At 40.4% G+C, this 20,120-nt stretch overlaps 1 protein-coding gene across 1 annotated transcript; it reads right to left on the bottom strand.

Annotated features, from left to right (window-relative positions):
- Positions 1-90: 90 nt before the first annotated feature.
- On the bottom strand, positions 91-16,474 carry zgc:158403 (tetratricopeptide repeat protein 39A). Its single transcript, XM_022196440.2, has 18 exons — positions 16,218-16,474; positions 13,163-13,267; positions 12,591-12,722; positions 12,235-12,293; positions 10,627-10,694; positions 10,348-10,412; positions 8,665-8,764; positions 8,501-8,566; positions 8,296-8,404; positions 8,123-8,190; positions 4,926-4,985; positions 4,618-4,779; positions 4,437-4,528; positions 2,824-2,944; positions 2,620-2,731; positions 2,420-2,534; positions 1,782-1,898; positions 91-905 (listed from the first exon to the last, which is right to left on the bottom strand). The coding sequence occupies exons 1-18, from the start codon at positions 16,250-16,252 to the stop codon at positions 797-799; spliced, it is 1,695 nt and encodes a 564-aa protein (XP_022052132.1). The 5' UTR covers positions 16,253-16,474; the 3' UTR covers positions 91-796.
- Between the last annotated feature and the right edge of the window lie 3,646 nt (positions 16,475-20,120).

Consider the following 20,120-nt stretch of genomic DNA (forward strand, 5'->3'; position numbering starts at 1 on the left):
CAACAGGAGGGTTAAAGGAAGAAGATACACAATTACAAGAAGATAAACTACAGAATGCTAATTACACATGATTGTAGATTAAACAGACAATTCATTAGTACAATTTTATTTATTGAAAATGCTTTTTTTGACACCGTCAGGTTTTTGGAAAACGATCAACACTAGATTGTAATTAAAAATCAAACACAGCTGCAGGTTTAGCTGCGTTTGCATGCATTTCCACAGCGTCCATACAACATGGGACACCACAGTGACCCACAACGCATGTGTAAAGAACACCGGCTGACTGTTATTTAAATGACATTTTCCATGTGAAATACCAGGAACACTATAAATCCAGAGCTTACTAAATTATATTATAATCAAAAAACTCCTAGAATACAGTAAAATACTGTACATTTCATTAAGTTTTTAAATTAATTTTATTAAATATTTGTAGTGGCTTTTAATCAGTTAAGATTTAGTGTTTAATTATTATCAATGTAAACATGTCTATAATATAAAATGGCTATCGTATATACACTCAAGTCTCTGTTAACCTGTGGAATGTTGGGAAATTTAAGCTCACTCTGCACCTGTACATATTCTGCCAGGTTGTACCTTTTGTCCAGTTATGCCCAAGCGCTGACCATGACTCAAATATACCTTAAAAAGTCGACCTGACCTCATCAGTAAAGTACCCAGGGTTCACTTGTAGGCAAAATATTTACGTTAAAAACCGGGTTTGAAGCTAAAACAGGTGCAGGCGTGAGGGAGATGCAGAGTCCAGTGTGAGCGGTCATGAAGACGTGTCCTCCTACAGGTGGGTGTCCTCCTCCTCCCCAGGGTCTGCCTTCAGTTTGGCCAGAGCAGCGTGGATCCTGAACTGTGTGCGAGACTCCATGGAGTACTCTTTGTAGTTGTGTCTGCAGGGCAAAACAGGAAATGTGGTCGAGTAAAATTAAAAGTTTGCTCATGTTACGACATCGACCAGCTCAGAAAGTTGCATTCAAGTATAAATCAATCACACCCTAAAGAACCTACATGATGATCCCACTGACCAGATATTAGTGTTTACACAGGTGGAGAGCGCCCTCTGCTGTTCCTGTAGTGGGTTTACACTTTTTGTAATACGACCCTATTTAACAGTCTTGGAATTTAAAAAAAAAACAAATCTATCTATCACTTTATTTATATAGAACAGTATTCACAAAGTGCTTTGACAGTTAAAACATGCAACACAGACAAACACGCTATAAGAGACAAGTCAGAACAGTCAAAAATAAACGGTAAAAATGATAATAAATTAAATGAATAATTAACTAGTTTAGCAATCATAAAGAAAGAAACTAGGCAGTTTTTAAAAAATTGAAGAATAAGATTGAAGGTTAAAGGTAGAAATAAAATCTATCATCTATCTATGCTAAGCTAGGCTAAGCTAAGTAAGCTAACTGGCCAGTTCATACAGACTTGAACCCAGAGACGGTGTTATGAGAGCACCGATACACATGGATTGATTCTGTGGTTCCTCGAAGGGTCGAGCTCTACAACTCTACAATTTCATTTAGCAGATGCTTTTGTCCAAAGCGACGTACAACACGAGCAAGAATTCAGACATAAGGAAAAACCTGTAGTAAGTGCAAAAGGGCTTCAAGTGCGATTGGTCAAAGGTGTTGCTATCAATCAGCTAGCTTTGGGTGGGCCTTCCCGCCCGGCTGATAACTCATTTCCTGCACAGTAAAATCCTGCTTTTTAATTAGAACTTTGTACCATCGCATTGAATGCTCGTGTGAAGAACTTACTTGGCTTTGTGCAGTAGTTTAATAGCCTCGTCTCTTCTGCCTTGGTCTATATAAAGCAGACTGACCTCCACCAGACAGTTGGGCACCAGGTAGTGGTCAAACCTGATCTTCTTTTCACTGAGCACACACAGAAAGAGCTTCAGAGTTTACGATATTAGTCGCATAGACCTTGATTTTGCACCTGTCAGCTTTTTAACCTGCACTGCAATGAATGTCCAACAGTGCTGCACAAGCAGCAGAGTCTCGTTTGTGACTAAATCTGCGAACAAACAAAAGTCTCTCACAAGTCAAAAGTAATATCAGTGCAGTTTCAACATGTAGACGAACGCACCGCATGACTTAGTGAGTTATTTTATGTTTACTGAGCAAACACGGCCCTGTCAGTGCTCACAGTTTACAGCAGCACTCAGACTAAACAGCAGACATACAGAAACACTGCAATAACAGTTTTCACAAATGGAAGCAAACACAAACACGAATTTTTAAAGGTTGAGTTTTCTGCTCCCAATTCAACAATCTGCATCCTCTCCAGTGGTGCCAAAAACTCCATCCAGATTCTCACATGCACAGCAAAGCCTGATGCTTCTGATGCTTCCACAGAAGACTAATGGATTTCAGTGTGAGCTACCAGAACTCACCTGGACCACACTTTGTTAAAGCATTCCTCAGCCGCCTGGAGGAGACCCTGGTTCTTCAAACACAGACCCTTCAACAAGTGGATCAAACAGCGGTCATCCACCGTGTACTCGTTTTCTGCCGAGGATGAAGCAGACGTCGTATAAAACACTACGAAGAGCAGATCTGACCTGGTTCGTGGTTTTGAGGAGAGTTGCATTACCGGGAGATTCCAGTAGAGAGCGCTCTGCCTCCACCAACGTCTGCATCATGCCTTCAGTCAGCTCTGGTCTTTTGCTGATCATACTGAAACCGTTCCACATGTACATCATCTCCTGGAACGAAGCAGTTCATCCTCTATGAGTTAAATATGATATGCATACTTGTGTACGTGTGTCTGTTTGTGTCTTTTATGTTGATTTTTTACCAGCACTGGTACTGGGAGCCTGACTGGGGAAGCAGCCTTGTAGCGTCTGGCTTTGCGAATCGCAAACTTCTCAGTAGGAGGAGACTTTCCTGCTATCTTCTGCTTTAAGGTGGGCACTAGTCTAAAGACACAGGAGAAGGAAACGGACAAATATGGAACCAAATCATAGATCTGAGATGGTCTATAAAACTGATAAACTTGCTTTAGCTGACAGTTTTAACATTGTGGGAGCAATGCAACAAGCAGGAAACACAAAACTGACATAATATCATCTTTTGATTTGAATACAATACCATTAATTTGTCATCCACCTAATGAACTTAATTCCAATATTAGCTCCTCTATTTTTGTTCTGTATAATGGAACTATATTTTCCACTATGGTCACCCGTTGACAGCGACACTCATGAGTGTGGAAAGTGTGCACCAAAACACTGAAGTTGTCGGCCATTAAACCACAAAAACAATCTGAAAACCGCTAAAACAGGAATGTGTGTCTCTTTGTACAGCACATATAGCGACCTGATTTAGAGTAAATACAGTTATTTTGTCTAGTGCAGCTGTAAAAGTGCGTTTATGTGTACATAACGACCATCTCCGGCATCATGTGTTCCTCTGGAGCTCTAGTTGCACACGTTCTAACAAATTAACAAAGTCTACAATCTGCAATTAAGCCCCTGAACAGTAGAGATGATATATCAGTGTGTAAATTATTGCTAGGAACAGAACAAACCGCAAGACCAGAAGGTTTTGCAATCTGCAGTGGCACAGCTGGCAACTTTTCCACCAGTCTAAATGTAATTTAGCAAGTGTCATGTGTATATTTTGTATAAAATTCAATGTCTTCCGTCAGGCAGGAATATGCCAACACTAATGTGCCTTTTTTAATCCTTCATCTTCATACAAAGCAGAGAGAAACTTTAAGTGCATGCAATATCTGCTTATATGTTCACTAAGCAATTATAAGAATGTGCAAAAATATATATTTTGACAGATATTGCTGTGATCTTGGCTGTTTCCTTATGCCTGGAGAACAAGATTTCTTGACATCTCCGTAGCATTACAATGCTTCATGTATTATGTTGTGACACAGTTATCCTTTATCATAACACTGCAGCTCCTATAATTAGGACCTTGCACTTGGTCATATTGCTATTTTGATAATATTTAGTGTGACTATTCAGTCCTGTTCAGGGCTAAAAAAAACTAAAAACTAAATGAATGAGAAAATGCCTAAAACTGCAGTTCAGTCAAATGCCCACTTGAGGCTGCTCTAAGAATGAGTCAGTCCCCATAGACACCCATGTTAAAATGCCCAACTTTACAGCAGAAATAAACATGTTTACAGCTTGATATGAACAGCCATTTTGGTCTCCAGAGCTAATTTCTCCACATCTGACAACTTTGCAAGGGGTGATTTTCTAAACCACTCACTCGTTTAAATCATATTAAGACTTAAAGTATAAATAAGTGACAGGTAGGTGCCACCATGTTTGCATGTCCCAGCTCAGCTCCACTGACACTCCACCTCTGTGCCAGTTTTTGCATTAGCTGGAAATTAGTCGGACTCGGACATCCAGAACCACCACGGTTAAACCAATCAATGGTATTTACCTAAAGAGCTCCACCTCGTCCTCCCCAAAAGGCCTGGCCTCGTCCTCAGGCAGCATACTGAGGTAGGCAGCTTTCATGTACACATACATGGCCTAAAAAAGAAACACAGAGACAGGATTTATTCAGTTATTTCTCGTGATGCTTGACCAGAAACCTCCTTCTTGAGTCCGGAGCTGTGTACCTTGGACCAGCGGCTCTCTTGGCTCAGCAGGTCTGCGTAGAAGTACGCCATCTTCCACACACGCTTGTAGGTGAAACACCACATTAACTCCCAGTAGCACATGTGGTGGAACTGCTTCCACGCCTGCTGGGCCTTGCAGCCGTCCTCGAAGAGCGCCACCGCCTGGGAGCACAGGGGAATGACAAGACGGGGCAGAATTAAAAGGACATGTAGCAGCATCTGAGCCATTAAATATTAACATTGTTGGTCCTTTTGGAGCTCAGAGTCTTAAACATGGCAACAATATTAAGACAATTCCTAAAATGCACCTCATCAATGTTCCCTTTGATCTCCTCAATTCTGCCGGCAAAGAAGAGGAATATCGCTCCCTGGACAGAGGAGAAAAATACAGTTTCATAAAAAGTAATTTCAGCCTGTAGTTTGCTCTGTTGAATTTTCTGCAATCATATAACAATCATTCATGGCAGTGTTTAACTATTCTGGTTCGGTACACAGTGTGTCAGAGCTCTGAGTTTGCTCTCTGGGATGGGCCGGCATGTGGGTAAAAGGTGGAGTGGAAATGGACTGAGAACTGACAAGAATGTGAGTCAGCTGGAGCGGCGACAGCGAGGAGGCGTTTAAAACGACGGCTGGTAGGATTCTGTGTGCTCGAGTGGAAGGTGGAGTGCAGCTCAGATGAAAGTAATCAGGCTGTGGGTGATTGGGAGTGTAAATGGACGACAGAAACAAAAAGGAGCAATGTGGAGGCAAAGAGCGAGGAGAACGATGGTGTGAGGGTAGAAGGAATAATAGAGCAATCAGGTGAAGCAGTCAAGGGGGGAGAGATGCATGTTTGGCAGGTCAAAGTTTAATCACGTTATTTAATCTATCTTTGTTCATATCCCAAGATCTTAGCAACCTTTAGGTACAATTATGTGTCCAACGAATTATTCCTGTAATGATGCTCAAGATCATTTTCTACCTTCATACGTTTGTGTAGAAAAATGCAGAAAAGAAATCCTGGTAATAATTTTGCACAGCCGTCCAACTGTCCAAAATCTGAACATAAAATCCTAAAAACATAAAAATCTTCACGTTTATAAAGTTGGGACCAGCACATTTTGGCATTTTTGCTTTAAAAAAAAAAAAGAAGAAGAAAATTATTTATTGACAAAATTTACTCCTGAATAATTTTCTCTAAGTCAGCTACAGCTCCAGTTACAATTTTGTCATAAATTAATGATAAAAGTTGGAATAAACAGACATTTTCCTTTAGCCTTGTGAAACCCACTGTTGCAGAAATACATCAGTTTTATTTTTATATATATTTTATATATATACTTTTATATATGCTATTATTTTTGCTCATTTGTTTTGTTTTTTGCTCATTTTCTTCTATATTTGGGTTTATTTTTATATATTTAATTTTTGGATTATTTATTTTTTCTCATTTTCTTCTCTATTTGGGCTCATATTTTATTATTATTATTTACAATTTTTAGTTTTATTTAATTTTTTTTTCTATATGTGGGTCTTACTGGGTTAATTTCGGTGACAATAGTGTTGCACTTCCATAAAGTTGAAGCGTTGCTGACAGAGTGAGAAGGAGTCAAAAGTGAAGCAGCAGAGTCCAACATATTCTGCTTCAAACACACTGATTTTTTTTGTCATGACCTTCCTGCCCGTCTTTTAAATTCCAATGCTGTCAGTTTGCAGTCACACACGTATGCAGACATCCGGACACCACATCAACACTTGCACTGGTGACCACTGCAGTCTGTTGACCATTTCCCCTGCAGCCACTAGCGGTGTCGCTGCAATAAAAGTCCCAAGTCCATAAAGCGTTTTCCTCTCGGATCAAAAGTTTTCACTTTACAATTAATCCATGGACGTTTTATGTCTTCAGAAGTGTCACTGGGTTTTATTTTTATGGGATTCTCAACATAGAATCAAACCACGAGGCTAGAAAGTATTTTTGGCACACGTATGAGGCGACTAATTTCCATTTCAGTGAGGGGGTGCTAGCGTTGAGTCTGGCATCCTGTTGTCCTCAATACATCCGTCCCTGTAAGGCCTTGATTATACTCCCTGGTGATTGTGCATACAGGCAGCTGCAGACACAACTGAGGCAAAGTTATTATCGTACTACTTTGAAGTTGACGTGAAGGAATCTGTTCCAAACGTGCAGAAGAAAGGCATCTATGTATTCTGTGCATGCATGCTACTGGATTTGTAGTGTCGTCGCCACATGGACACAAATTTGGGTTTTACAGATGTCCATAAAGGGGTCAGCAAAGACTGCTGTATGTTTGGGAAGGCGACAAAATGCACGTCACTCGAACTCCGCCGAATGGATACAGGAAGTGCAAAGCTGGCATAAAATAATCTTTTATAAAAGTTATTTTATCAGATTTGACAAAGCACCTCCAGACCTACAGAGCCAGTCTCCTTTAGGGTCCAGTCACACCAGAAAGTGGAGCCTCAAAAATATTTACAACAAGTTCACAACAAAAACAACCGCACACAGTTTGAGGAAGGATCCTTCTACATGATGACATATGATTATTTTTTTTTAATGACATATGATTCAGACACAGTGGGCATGTGCATGACGGTATAAACCGGAAGCAGACGATTGGTTGTTGTAGAGTCATGTGACAGGGGTTTGGTGAATCAGGGAAATGTGACCCAGTGAGACCAGATTATGTTTCCAAAAGTCTTCATTCCTGCCTCACTACACGACAACACGAGAGTTCAGTTTGGAGCAGAAACTGCATTTATGTGCGAACAAAAGGCCACGACGCACAGAAAAAGCTACACTATAAAAAAGAATACCAGTGTGGACAAAGCCTCAGTCAGTCTCAATGGGTCTCTGAGCTTGCTTCCATTTACTCTGCATCAGACCAAGGACACCTCTTCATCATTTTGTAACTATTTTCTTTTATTCAGTAAAGTGGAATCGAACAACAAAAGTCATTAAGTTCATCCAACTTTTATAAAGGCAGTGTTTGCACCACTGACTCCTGTCTTCTAACCGAATGTCACCCACTCCTCTTTTCTCTTTAGAACACTTAATATTGTATCAAAGGAATTAAAATAAAAGAAGCTATGAACTATTTAAAGGCTGAAAACAGACCAAACAAGCTAACCTGTGCATGCAGAGTGCGTCACGGTTACATGTCAAGTGCAGCAGGAGGAGCAGTTTGTCGACACACAAGGAGGCTACTTTGATGGCTAAAGTCGCTAAAATTGAAGTTTGTTTACTTTTTGAATCATATTAATGAACTACAACAGGTAAAGAGCTACAAGACCTTCCTCTATCTTGGCTTCTACGTTTATTTCATCTCACATCTACGTTCAAATCCACTGATCGTAGCAGTTCAACTGTTGGGTAGCAGGATTTGTCAGTTGCTAAAACAAAATACCGCAACTAAAACTACCACCTCAATTGAACATTAAAAAAGTTTTCTAAGTGTAGTGATGAACGCTTCATTAATCTATTTAGGATATTATTAATGCTACTCACTCGTGGGTAACGGAGCCGGAAAGGTTTCAGTAATTTGTCAGCTTCAGTCACGTCTCCTTCACCTGTACCTAAGAAGATAAAACAGAAATATGATGTGGAAATCTTCCCGTGATTGAATAATATGATAACATTCAGTTTGAATCGCGTGAATCTGAGACGTATGAACCAGTTACCGAGTATGAACGTGAGGAAGGTGTAGAAGCAGAGCAGCAGCAGAGCACAGAGCATGGAGCGGAGGTTCATCCCCATCGCACCGTTACCCAACAGGGACAGACCATACTCCTAAAACAGGATAACACACGTAGAAAATATTACCGAGGGTGCGAGTCAGAGAATAAATGCAAGATGGAGGAAATACAGTAAATATTTTGGCCGCACCTTGTCTCCAGAGAAGCCTGCAAACTCCAGAACTTTTAGTATCCGTGGAGGAAACAGAGAAAGTGTCTGTAAGTAAAGAACACCAGATGAAGTTGAATAGTACACATGTACTATGAACACATGTAGACATGCAGTAGTGTGTAATTATAGATTATGAGACATACCAGATTAAACGCCCCCATTCCAAATGATATTCCTCCCTCTAAATGAATGTGGTTGGGTCCTTTGACACAGTGGCGGGATTTGATAAAGGAGTGCAGTTCTCTGGATGACAAAAGACAAATATTAATGCTATTTAACAACATAGATCAACATATTAACGAGTGATTTGCCGGTACCCGATATGCGGATATTTTCCAAATCATTTTTTGATGCTGCTGACATCAGTACATGCTCATACACTCAACAAAAATATAAAAGCAACTCTTTTGTTTTTGCTCCCATTTTTTATGAGATGAAATCAAAAATCTAAAACTTTTTCCACATGCACAATATCACCATTTCTCTCAAATATTGTTCACAAATCTGTCTAAATCTGTGATAATGAGCACTTCTCCTTTGCTGAGATAATCCATCCCACCTCACAGGTGTTCCATGTCAAGATGCTGATTAGACACCATGATTAGTGCACAGGTGTGCCTTAGACTGCCCACAGTAAAAAGGGGAAGTCTATTGTGGGCAGTCTAAGGCACACCTGTCTAAGCTTTTAGATTTTTTTCCCCCACATCTTGACGTCAATTTTACAAAAAATATACACAACAGCTATGGTACAATTGAATATTTGAGAGAAATGGTGATATTGTGTATGTGGAAAAAGTTTTAGATCTTTGAGTTCATTTCATAAAAAAATGGGAGCAAAAAAAAAAAAAGTGTTGTATTTATTTTTTTTTGAGTATTTTTCCACATAAAATTGCACAGACCATCAAATTTATCCTGCTGTGGAAAGAACATCCTATTATTATTAGTACTGTTCTTGTGATGGTTCACTGGTAGGAACAGGCAGAAAATACAATGCTTGTTGAAACTTGTGAGATATAGTTTTCAAAAAGAACTATTAAGACCAAAGCAGCATAGAATGAGATATCGTGATTTATAATAATGGTGAAGCTCCAAATCCAATGCAGCCTGCACTTCCCCATATCAGTCTTTTTATAAATGACTGTTATAAAAGTCTGCACCTTTCAAACTAAACACTCCCAGCTGATAAAAAACTGAGGTCCAATCCCACTGCCTGAAAGTCAGTAGCATCTGGGCTCTCTTGCAGACTTTTTGAACTCTTTGTTTACACTTTTTGGAAGTCTACGTCTCTACAGACTTTGTTTATATTCATAAATTTCCCTCAGGCAAATGGTTACCAGTGGGAACCTAGAAGCATTTACAGCAAACCAGTGTTACCAGAAAAAATAAGGAAATCCAAGCACATAGCTCACCGGTGACCACCCAAAGTACCTTGGCCAAAAGATAAGGTAGGGAACATGAAATAGAAAGTTCCAAAACTTCAAACTCATGAAACGTGTTGTCCCATTCCTATTTAAACCAATTCAAGCCTTTGAAACGTCTCCCACTCAGTTACTGACAAGCTGATGACAGTTAAGTCTGTGATGGTTTAGTACTTATAGGGCTTTGGTGGAGATTTTGGTCATCAAGGTTCAGTTTTCTTCAGAAAGCTGCCTTCAAAATTACAGAAAATATTGTATAACCATTTCCACAAGCTGAACAGAACACCTCATGGCCAGTAAGATGAACTTTGAAAGTAGAATTGCTCGAATGGTCCTGTACAGTGTACGCTCTTTAAGCACACATACAAGTGTTAAACTACTGGCATTGTTTTGTTGTTGATTACTTACTTGTAAATCAAGTAACTGTTTCGCACTTTGATCCCTCCTTTGATAAAGCTCACCATGCTCTCATCCTGCAGAAAAATGCTAAATTTAGAAATGTTTTGGTTATATGAACAGCTCAAGTACCCCAGATTTAAGATGAGATAAGTCAAACTTCTACACCAGATGTTCATCACATATTTTCTACAACTTCACGTTCTTGAAAAAACTGGATTGGTTGGAAACTGGTCGTCCTGTTCTTCAGAATATACACATGTATCAGGTGAGCATATTAGCTTACTGCACCTGTAGGAAGGTGAGAGCGGCTCTTTGGAGTTGACACTCTGCGTAACACACTTCTGCGTGGAGCTGCACTGCAAAAACACATCCATAGACACACACATTAAATACTAAATAACATGAAGAGCACAATCAACAAGCAGTGAAGTGTGAAATCCACATCTTGCAATAGAATTCATCTACCAGACAAAGGCTCCTGATGTAAATCCTCCATTCTTTTGTGTTCTGTCTGCATGTCTTCCCATTGAAAAATTTGATTTTCCTTCCTTGTATTGAACTTGTAGAAACTACATCATTGTTCAAATATATTTACTTAAGTCAGCCATCAACTCAGTTAGGCAGCATTTGTGAATATTGCTTCACCCAATATACATTCAGACCAAATAATGTGGAAAAAAAAAAGACATGTCTGTCTTTGTCTGCTAACACCTGGTGTTCCTCAGAGATTAGTACTGGTACCACTCTCATTTTCACTTTTTTCTCACTAAAATTTCACTAAGATGCAGGTAATGGTTAAGTAATCTTTTAGTCAGTAGCAGCGTAGCTCTGACTATCAATATGAGCCTGCGAGTCCACCACTTCGGTCCAGTTTGTAACGTTGTAATGCCTATCAGATGGATTGCCATGAAATGTTGTTATAACATTCGAGATCACGCAGCTGTTGAATGGCTTGTTATGAAATTTTCTATAGAAGGCTTTCCACTGCCGGAACCTTCAGGTAAGCACTAGGTGGTGCAAGCTCTGACAGAAACAACCCTATAATTGGCTCCTTTGGCCTTTCTGTTTTCATGGTTGTGCTCCAACTGCAACAATAATGCCACAAATGATGGCAAATAGTAGTTACTAACTCTGGTTATACAAGCACACAGAAATAGAACAAAGGAGGGATTGAAATGTGGAATTTTGTGCTGTTGATGGTGGTAGTTAAGAGGAAAAAGGGTGCTTGTTGTCCTCTTTCAGTTTAACCAATCAGCACCAAGATGAGCACAATAGTTTCCCCCCCAAAACAGCCCTGAAAGAGGTTATACAAGGAATTATCTTGGACCTTACACAAAGGTTCAAGTCGACCTAAAATGGCCCACATGTTCCCGCAGTGGACACAGCTTCATGTCCACCCTCAGGATGAACTGTAGTTTCTAGTTTCTAGCCTCTTCAAAAGAGGCATTAAAGTAGAACGATTGATGTAAACAGGAAACATGAAGAAGATATATAGCAGGTAAGAACTAATAACTGCATAATTTTTAGACATTATTCTAGGTTTTGGTTTGGTTGTTTTGTGTTGCTTTAGTATTGTGTATTTATGTTCTACTTTTGCCTTTATGATACTGTGGCATTTCTGAAATAAATGAAAATTAAAAAGATCAATCAATTATGCACCACTTTGTGAAGCCATACAGAGAAAGTAAAGGCAGAAGTTTATCATTTGAAAAGAAAAAAATAAAATCCAACTCAAGATTTTAAAAAATTCCCAGTCATTTGTACAGGTTATCCCAAACTATCAGCTTCAATAAAGAAAATACAACCCAGATTACAAATTTTTTTTCCCCACTGCATTAATATTTTGGATGCATTTCCTTTAAAAACCACAGAAGTGAGACATCCAGGCCTTTTTACCTTCAGAAAGTGAGTCCCCTAACGACTTGCTCGTCAAACCTGGGGATTTCCGTCGAAACCTGCAATGGCAGATAATACTTCAGTACAAAACATTTTGTTACCACGCGCGTTCTTAAACAATAAACATCCGTTAAATGAATGTGTTCATTTCTGTTCTCTTAAGCTGCTATTGTGGCTTCTCTTATGCAAACACAATCAAATTGGTGATGCAGTCAGTGAAGAGCCATAAATTTAAATGCACCTGTGAACATTTGCCTTTCAGTGTTCATGAACAGTGGAAGAAGCAGCAGTGAAAATAACACAAGCGTGACTTGTTTTGTAATTCTATCTGGTGAATATAACTGAGACTCCCTGACCTCTGACAGACCTCCTGGGCGCTCTTCATGGTGTTTCCCGCATTGCTGATGTCATCGTGCTGGAAAGTCATCATGGCCTGCATTTCCAGCACTGTGGCGTAGATAAGAGCATGGTACATACTCTCATTCACTCTACATAGGAAACATGGAGCCGCAGGATCAACATCATAAACCTCACACTGTCAGCAAACACATGCAATGTCAGCCAGCTTCTGTACGGCCGACGCATTTCCCTGCAGCCAACAGATAAGAGGAAATATCTCTTTAGTCTTTCTATCTCCTCTCCCATCGCGCTCCGTCTTGTGTTTATTCTGCAGGGCTGACGTTCTGCTGGCTGTTGAATCAGTCAGACGTTGGGCGTCAGCTTCGGCAAACACTTCATATCCTGGAGAACTGAAGGCTGACAGGAAGGGCCTCGTCTCTGCAGTTCACACCGAGTAAGACTGTAAACGCCACCGGAGGCTAAATACTGCTGACTTCATGCTGTAAACACACAACCATGAATGCGCTCGAGTCTACAAGTCAGCTAACGCCTCTGTGGAGCCCAACCTGGCTGAGGATTATTCTGTTACCTTGGTCGCAGCCTCTCCAGGCTCTCGTTGAAGTGGTTGTTAAGGAAGAGATCCAAGGCCTCCATACACTCATCCAGGCACTCCGTCAGGGTCATCGTAGAGGAGCTGTTGCACAAACACAAAAACACACAGGACAAATGCAAATATACCGAGATGCGAGTCAGATGTTCACGCTACAGAAAGCTATGAGGCTATTAAATCTGCCTGCTTGTGATAAACTAACAACAGCACTATCTATCAACTTACATGTGTCAACATTTTATGATCTAGCTGATCTTAACGCTGCACAGATAAAGCACAATTTACTGACTGCCCAACTTTATACAGAGAAATTAAAGAGAACCAGTGTGACCTCAAGGGAAAAGGAATGTTTAAAGAAAAATGTGCCACCAGGACAACTTTAACGCTCCTTAGCATTTGTTTTTCTGTAACTTTGAACACCATTACGCCAAAAGAAATTCCCCCAGTTGGTGTTTTGCTGATAGAGGTGATCAATCGGGTTTAGATTTGGTGATTATGCAATCCAAAGCACATGATTTACATCATTTTCATCACACCAGAGTCAGGATCAGTCCACAGAAACATCTGTGTTTTCTACAGCAAAGGTAAAAAATAGCAAGAAAAGCACTCAGAGAGAGAGCAGTACTCTGCCAAGGCTGTTTAAGCATCGCATCGTTTCCGACGGATGAAATCTCTTGTAAAAAAAAAACAAAAAAAGACCCTGCATTGAGCACAGGCGTGTGTTATGCATGTGTACGTTCTGTACGGATACTGAATCCCATGACCTAAATATGTTCCAGGCAGCGGTAACTGATGGGACTTGGAAACAGCCCCACAATTTTATCAAATGTTCCTTGAATGATTTCTGACGGATAAGTCCCGATACGTGGATTTGTAGTGGGATCGCCATCGTTATGTAGCATTCACTTGTTGTCATCGTTACAGTGACGCCGTGCCGCTATCCTGCAATGATACAGAAATGTTTAACACATCCGTGGATCCAGACAATAAGCCACATCACTGCCAGAATCTAGTCAGTTGGTCCTTGTGTCATTTCTGACCTTCCCTGAAAGTTTCATCCAAATCCGTTGGTTAGTTTTTGAGCTATGTTGCTGACAGACGGACAGACAGACGTACGCCAATCGTCACATAACTCTGTCACATTCCTTGGTGGAGTAACAACAGCAGCAGCTAAAGGCCTGTTTGTTCAAGATACAGCAGCTGTGAGTGAAATATCATAAAAATGCCAAATGATCCTAAACTGTCTCTCCTCAGAGTAGTCAGATTACTTTAAGTTATACATTAGTGCATTGGTTATGATGTCAAATTAAAAAACTAACAGCTTAGTTTATGTAAAAATACAGTCAACAAACTGCCATGCCATGGGGACCGCTTTCATTCTGGGAGACACCTTCAGGATAATAAATGTTTCATAATAGGATAAAGCTGCTCAGTCATAATGATTTCCACTGATCCTTCTTTCTAAGGCGATAACTATGCCCCCCCCCCCACAGTACATCAGAGCCCCCAGATCCATCACTGCAGGGGCTCAAGTGTTTACGTGTTTATTTTATAGTTGCAGATTGAACCCCTAAAAACTCTTCCCTGAGTATCAAAATTACACATTTAATCCTATCCTGCCTTAAAATGGCTTAGAAGTAACTTTATGCTGTTCCTTCCTCCAGAATGTTCAGAGTCCAGATCGTTCTTTCCATCCAGAAATCCCTACTTGTTGCAGCCTGAGCACACCAGCTCGCCTACACTCTGCTCAAACACAGTAAAACGACTCTACGTGACACAATATCAAGTTTCTAAACAAGGATAATGATAAGGGAAGCTCCACCCTGCAAGCTGACAGGATTGATTTTAAGGTTTGTTTACATATAAAACACCAGAAGTTTGAATCCGTGTTATTGAGGCTGTCATCAGTTTTTAAGGTGGAAATGCTAAGCAATAGTGTTGACTGCTTATTTTGCTTTTGATGCGTCTTCCAGTACATAAAAAAACACCATATGGACACATTAACAAGTGACAAGACATAATTTTTATAGTAGGTGTTAATTAATCTGTCATCTATGTGTAGATATATAGCAGGCAAAGGGGTAAAATTATGGATTACTACTTTCACTATGCAACTGTTCTTAAAAAATGTGGAAAATAAGGCAGTTAACTGATATAAAATTGAGGAATAATCATTGCACTTCGGTGCTGTTTTGCCTAAACCTCATTTTAAAGAGGCTGCCTCTTAGAATATTGTGTAAAAGGGTGTTTTCCTTGCCACTGTCGCCTTTGGGCTTGCTCTGGGGGTCAGGCATATGGGTTCTGTAAAGCGTCTTCAGACAATTTGACTGTAATTGACGCTACATAAATAAAATTGAATTGAACTGAATTAAAAACAAGCCTTATCCTTGGGCTTATTTGTTGTTGTTTTTTTCTCTTTTCAATTTAATGCCTTATTATTACCTTTACCCATGTGCTTTAATTTCGGAAAATGGTTATTGAAGACTGAATTAAACTCTCAGGGGATGTGTGTTCTGGGAGCAGCAGCACACAGAAACATGCAGTAATCAACAGGCTTTTTAGTTGCAGCTTAGGAAGACAATTTCCACAGATAAACAAACATTCCCTTTAATGTCTTTCCAGTAAACACTACACTGACATGATGGGATTGTAGCAAATTAGACGAAATAAAGCATAAAAATGATGTGAAATCCACCAGAAATCTAATTAACCAGGATCTTGGTTTACTTGCTGTCTGAGAAACACTAAGTGAAAGCATAAAGCAGCCTCTTCCTGGTGCAGCAACATACACCAACATGTGGCTTTATTTTAACACAGATTTGAAGAAGAGTAAGGCAACATTAACAGACATGCAGGTAGAGAGGGCTAATTCGTGTTTCCCTGTGCAGGTAAAGCCGATTAATTCCTATTTTACGCAGAGGTTTTTTCACCATTTGCCAAGTGAAGCGCAAGAATCCGGTAACTTGACCAACATATCAACACTTTCAAGACCAAATCAATCTTTTGGGGGGAATATCGAGTCGTCAGTACTCACTTCTCCGCAGCATTCGGGTCTTTCCCATTGGACATGTTCCCTCACAGGGCGGCGTGTCCCCCAAACACCTGTTAGGAGTTCAGCAGCAAATCAACATGCACTCAGGGTTTCCACAGTGAAACCGAGCAGTCAGAGCAGATCAGCGGCACGGACTGGGACATTAAAGCTACAAAAACTTTTCCTTGTTGGTTAAATGGAAGGTAAAGTGAGCAGAAAGCGCAGAGGTGAAGGTATGCGCTCAACTATGGATCCGACAGTCTGAGTGTGCGCATTGCGCAACAGGGGAGCGCAGCGCAGACTCCTCCTCTGTGGCACCACTGCCACGCACACGTTAGTGAGGAGCAGGTGTTAGTGGCTCCTGTTCAGCTTAGACTAATTACAGTTATATTAATGGAATCAGGCTGCACAGATACTTTTTATTCATGAATAACTTTTTTTATTTTTCTCAAGGCTAAAATGTTGAGTCAGTTCTCTTTTTTGCTGTAAAACATTCCAAATAGAAGTGTGGAAGGATGGAGCTTGACTTAGCTTTAGGAGATATTAAATGTCAGGTGTTGCTAGATTTTTTTGGCTAGACAAAAGTAGGTAATTCATTTTTAATTAGAAATTAATCACTAATTAGCTGAGAAATTAGAAAGATATTCTTCACTTTAGATTGACATCTGTGAGTTCACATGTAATTCTACAGATCTGCCACATGGAGGGGCTGTTTTAAACTAAAAAATGACATTGTGTTGAGAGAAATGCTTCTATTTGTTATTGTGACAAATTATATCACCATGTAGAGTTCCAGCAGTGACTCAAACATCTTTGTTTTGCCATCCCACTGACTTTACTTACATTTCTTACTTTCTCAGAAAATGCATTTATGCATTGTCACTCCACTGCAGACCAGTGGTAGACCTTCCGTGGGGGCACGGGGGGGGGGGGGGGGGGGGGGGGGGCAGTGGTCCCCCCTGTGATCTGATTGGCCACCCTGTGTGCCCCCCCCAAAAAAAATTCGTTGGAAATTTACATTACTGATACTACGATTTCCGACGCTCCTGAACGCAACTTCGTCGTCCAACTGCGCCTGAATGCACCAATGACGTTAGTTTGATCTTTTGATTGTATTTCCTTCGGATTTGAAGAAGCTTTGAAGACGTTTCCTGATGCCAGAGGAGAAGACGAGCAGCTTTGTACCTTTGCTGTAAGAAGACTGTGGCCGTTTCTTAGTACATAACTGTCCGTACCTGGTTCTCACGTACTCGTGAAACGTCATCATCCAGACTGCGCCAAATCCACCAATCACTGAACACATTAGCACCACGTGCTAGCTGTGGCTAAAGAACCACATTTACCAACACAACTATCCAGTACAAAGCCTTAAAGCTGCTGTCCGGAGTTTCCGTTTGTTTTCAATTTATGTATCATTTTTTAACAAAGCTTAAATGTGTTAGTCTAGTTCGATACTATAATATAAAGTTAGTATAACGCGATATGAAAATGTATTCCTGAGCTCCGCCTTCCTCTCATAGACCTGCATGTTATTCCAAAAAGCGCCGGTTGCTGCCGACCAATCAAGTTCGAGCTTCAGCTTTGTCATGCTGTCAATCAACGGTTACGCGCACAGCAAGCAAGCCCATGCAGAGGTGGGCGAGCTACGCACTACGCAACCGCGCGCACATTTGTTTTGCTTGTGGAGGAGAGAGCATCAGGGATCAGCAACTTCCAGAAAAGTTACCAATCCCACGGCTTGTCAGGCCAAGAGACTGCAGGACGTTTTTTGGCTCAGGGTGCTCGCGTCGCTCCCCGACCACGGCCTCCATAGCCCGCCTGACGGCTTCGTTTAGATGCCCGACCTCTGGAGGAAGATGTTGGGGCGTCTGGGACATACTCTTCGTCAGAGGAGTCATGCAATTCTGAACTCTAGATAGAAATAAATAAACAATGTAACACATATACACGCGTAAATGCACTAAGTTTGATAAACAACGTCATTGAGGGGGATACACGAGTGTAATCACATATTGAAACTTTACTCGTTCGTCCTAGCAGATTCATGTTATTTTGGTATTAGGACAAGTTAGACTCAATACAGCATTGTAACGTAATTCCTTTATTATTTACTAAATGTACTAAATGCAGAAGAGGGGAAAACAGCAAAACAGGCCAGATGCTGCAGCACTCCGGGCACTTCTCTCATGTACTGCGCGCGTGCACAAATAAAGGGGCGAAATCAGAGGGAGGGACCAACAGTGTTTTGGGAGACGCTGCGATTCAAACTCCGGACAGCAGCTTTAAAACTCACCAAGAAACACATTAAAAAGGATTATGACCGGCTGTCGAGGGTCGCCGAGAAGTGACACAAAAACAGAACAAACGCTGGTTTCCAGGGGGTTAGGAGGCTGTTTATTTGAAAGAGTAAGTTTACAACAAAACAACATGTGAGCAGAAAAATCACAAAGTCTGTCTTTAGTTCAGCTGAAAATACTAGTTTTTGTCTTTTTTATCGGCCAAACTTTTCAGGAAGTAGATGAAGAATAATTAAAGCTCTCATGCAGCCGCCTTGCCAGACAGATTTCACTGACATCTCTTGTTCTGCTGCACCCTCAGGTGGTAGAAAGCTGCTACAATGTGATGAAGGAGCCTTGCCTCTTGTCTAGATATCTTTAAAGTAGACATCATCCCTACCGTCTTTAAGAGTCTGTACGGCAGCTTCAGCTAAACCTGCAGTTCAACCGATAGAAAATTGACCTTTGTCTGAAACAATATTAATTTAAGAAATAATTAATATCCTGTGGTGTTGTCTCATATGTTTCACTAGGTGGCAGTGGAATACAACATATATGTATGTACTGATGTGGGAGAAGAAGAGAGGAAATAAGAAAATAAAAGTTGAAGTTAGAACCTCCAGGGCTCTCTCTCTCTCTGCTGTTTTACGTTACGACACAACATATCCACTTTCCCTTCTTTCTGTAAGATGTACAATCTTATCTGTTACACCTTATCTGACCTTTCTTCTACACAGGCAACATTATTTTTCAGTCCACCCCGCAGAATATACAAGGACAAGTTCCACTAAACGATGAAAATGCTAACAAACAGGCACTCTATGGTTCATTTGTAGCAGACGTTTGTTGATTATGGAAGGAATAAATAAATATCTAAATACTTCAACTATAAGAAGTGAACAAAGTAAAAACAATTTCCTCTAGTTCTTTGAGGATGTTTGAAGAACGGAGTTAAATAATGGACATAATAATCTAAAAGCAGCCGAACAAATACAGGATATGAAGAGAACTGGTCAAAATCCTGAACAAATGGTTGAAATTGTCAGACTTATCTTTTCGTGGAAACATTGTGGTACAACCAAGATGCAGCATCAGTTGTCGTCCACTATGGTGTACAATACTGGATAAAACCATCAACAGTGGTCTATGTTGTGTTATTGTCTGTATTTGACAGCGGAGTAAAAATCTTCGCAGCACAGCATTACCGCTCCTACTAAACAGGTAAACATATAACTTCATACAAAACAAGTCAAAGAAGTCCATTTTAAAGTGCCACATGGAGACAAAATGGACACATGAATGAGGACTACTTTAATTACTTTATCTAGCCTTTAGTTGCATGAAAGTCATTGAACTCATCCCAGCTAATTACAACTCTTGCAGAAACCAGCAGCCTACGTATATCTTCTCACCTGAAATAACGAAACAGATTGGTATCTGAGACCTCTAACATTCCTAAACAGACCCAGCAAAACAGTCATCTAAGCCTTATTTTCAGCACATAGTCGATGGCTGCCAATATTTAGAACGAAGTCCCGTCGCTGCTCTTCAACAGAAGCTTAGAAATACTGTAAACAAACACACCTGATCTACACGAGGCCAAAGGTTTGGAGGTTCATTTTTATGTCAT

Source organism: Acanthochromis polyacanthus, chromosome 21, assembly GCF_021347895.1.
Source record: "Acanthochromis polyacanthus isolate Apoly-LR-REF ecotype Palm Island chromosome 21, KAUST_Apoly_ChrSc, whole genome shotgun sequence".
NCBI classification, from domain to species: Eukaryota; Metazoa; Chordata; class Actinopteri; family Pomacentridae; genus Acanthochromis; species Acanthochromis polyacanthus.

Coding starts and splice junctions, on each gene's coding strand:
- zgc:158403 (XM_022196440.2), bottom strand. CDS start 16,252: ATGTCCAATGGGAAAGACCCGAATGCTGCGGAGAA. Junction 12,294..12,590: donor GCCCAGGAGGTCTGTCAGAG/GTCAGGGAGTCT, acceptor CTGCCATTGCAG/GTTTCGACGGAAATCCCCAG. Junction 8,765..10,347: donor AACAGTTACTTGATTTACAA/GTAAGTAATCAA, acceptor TTTGTCATCCAG/AGAACTGCACTCCTTTATCA.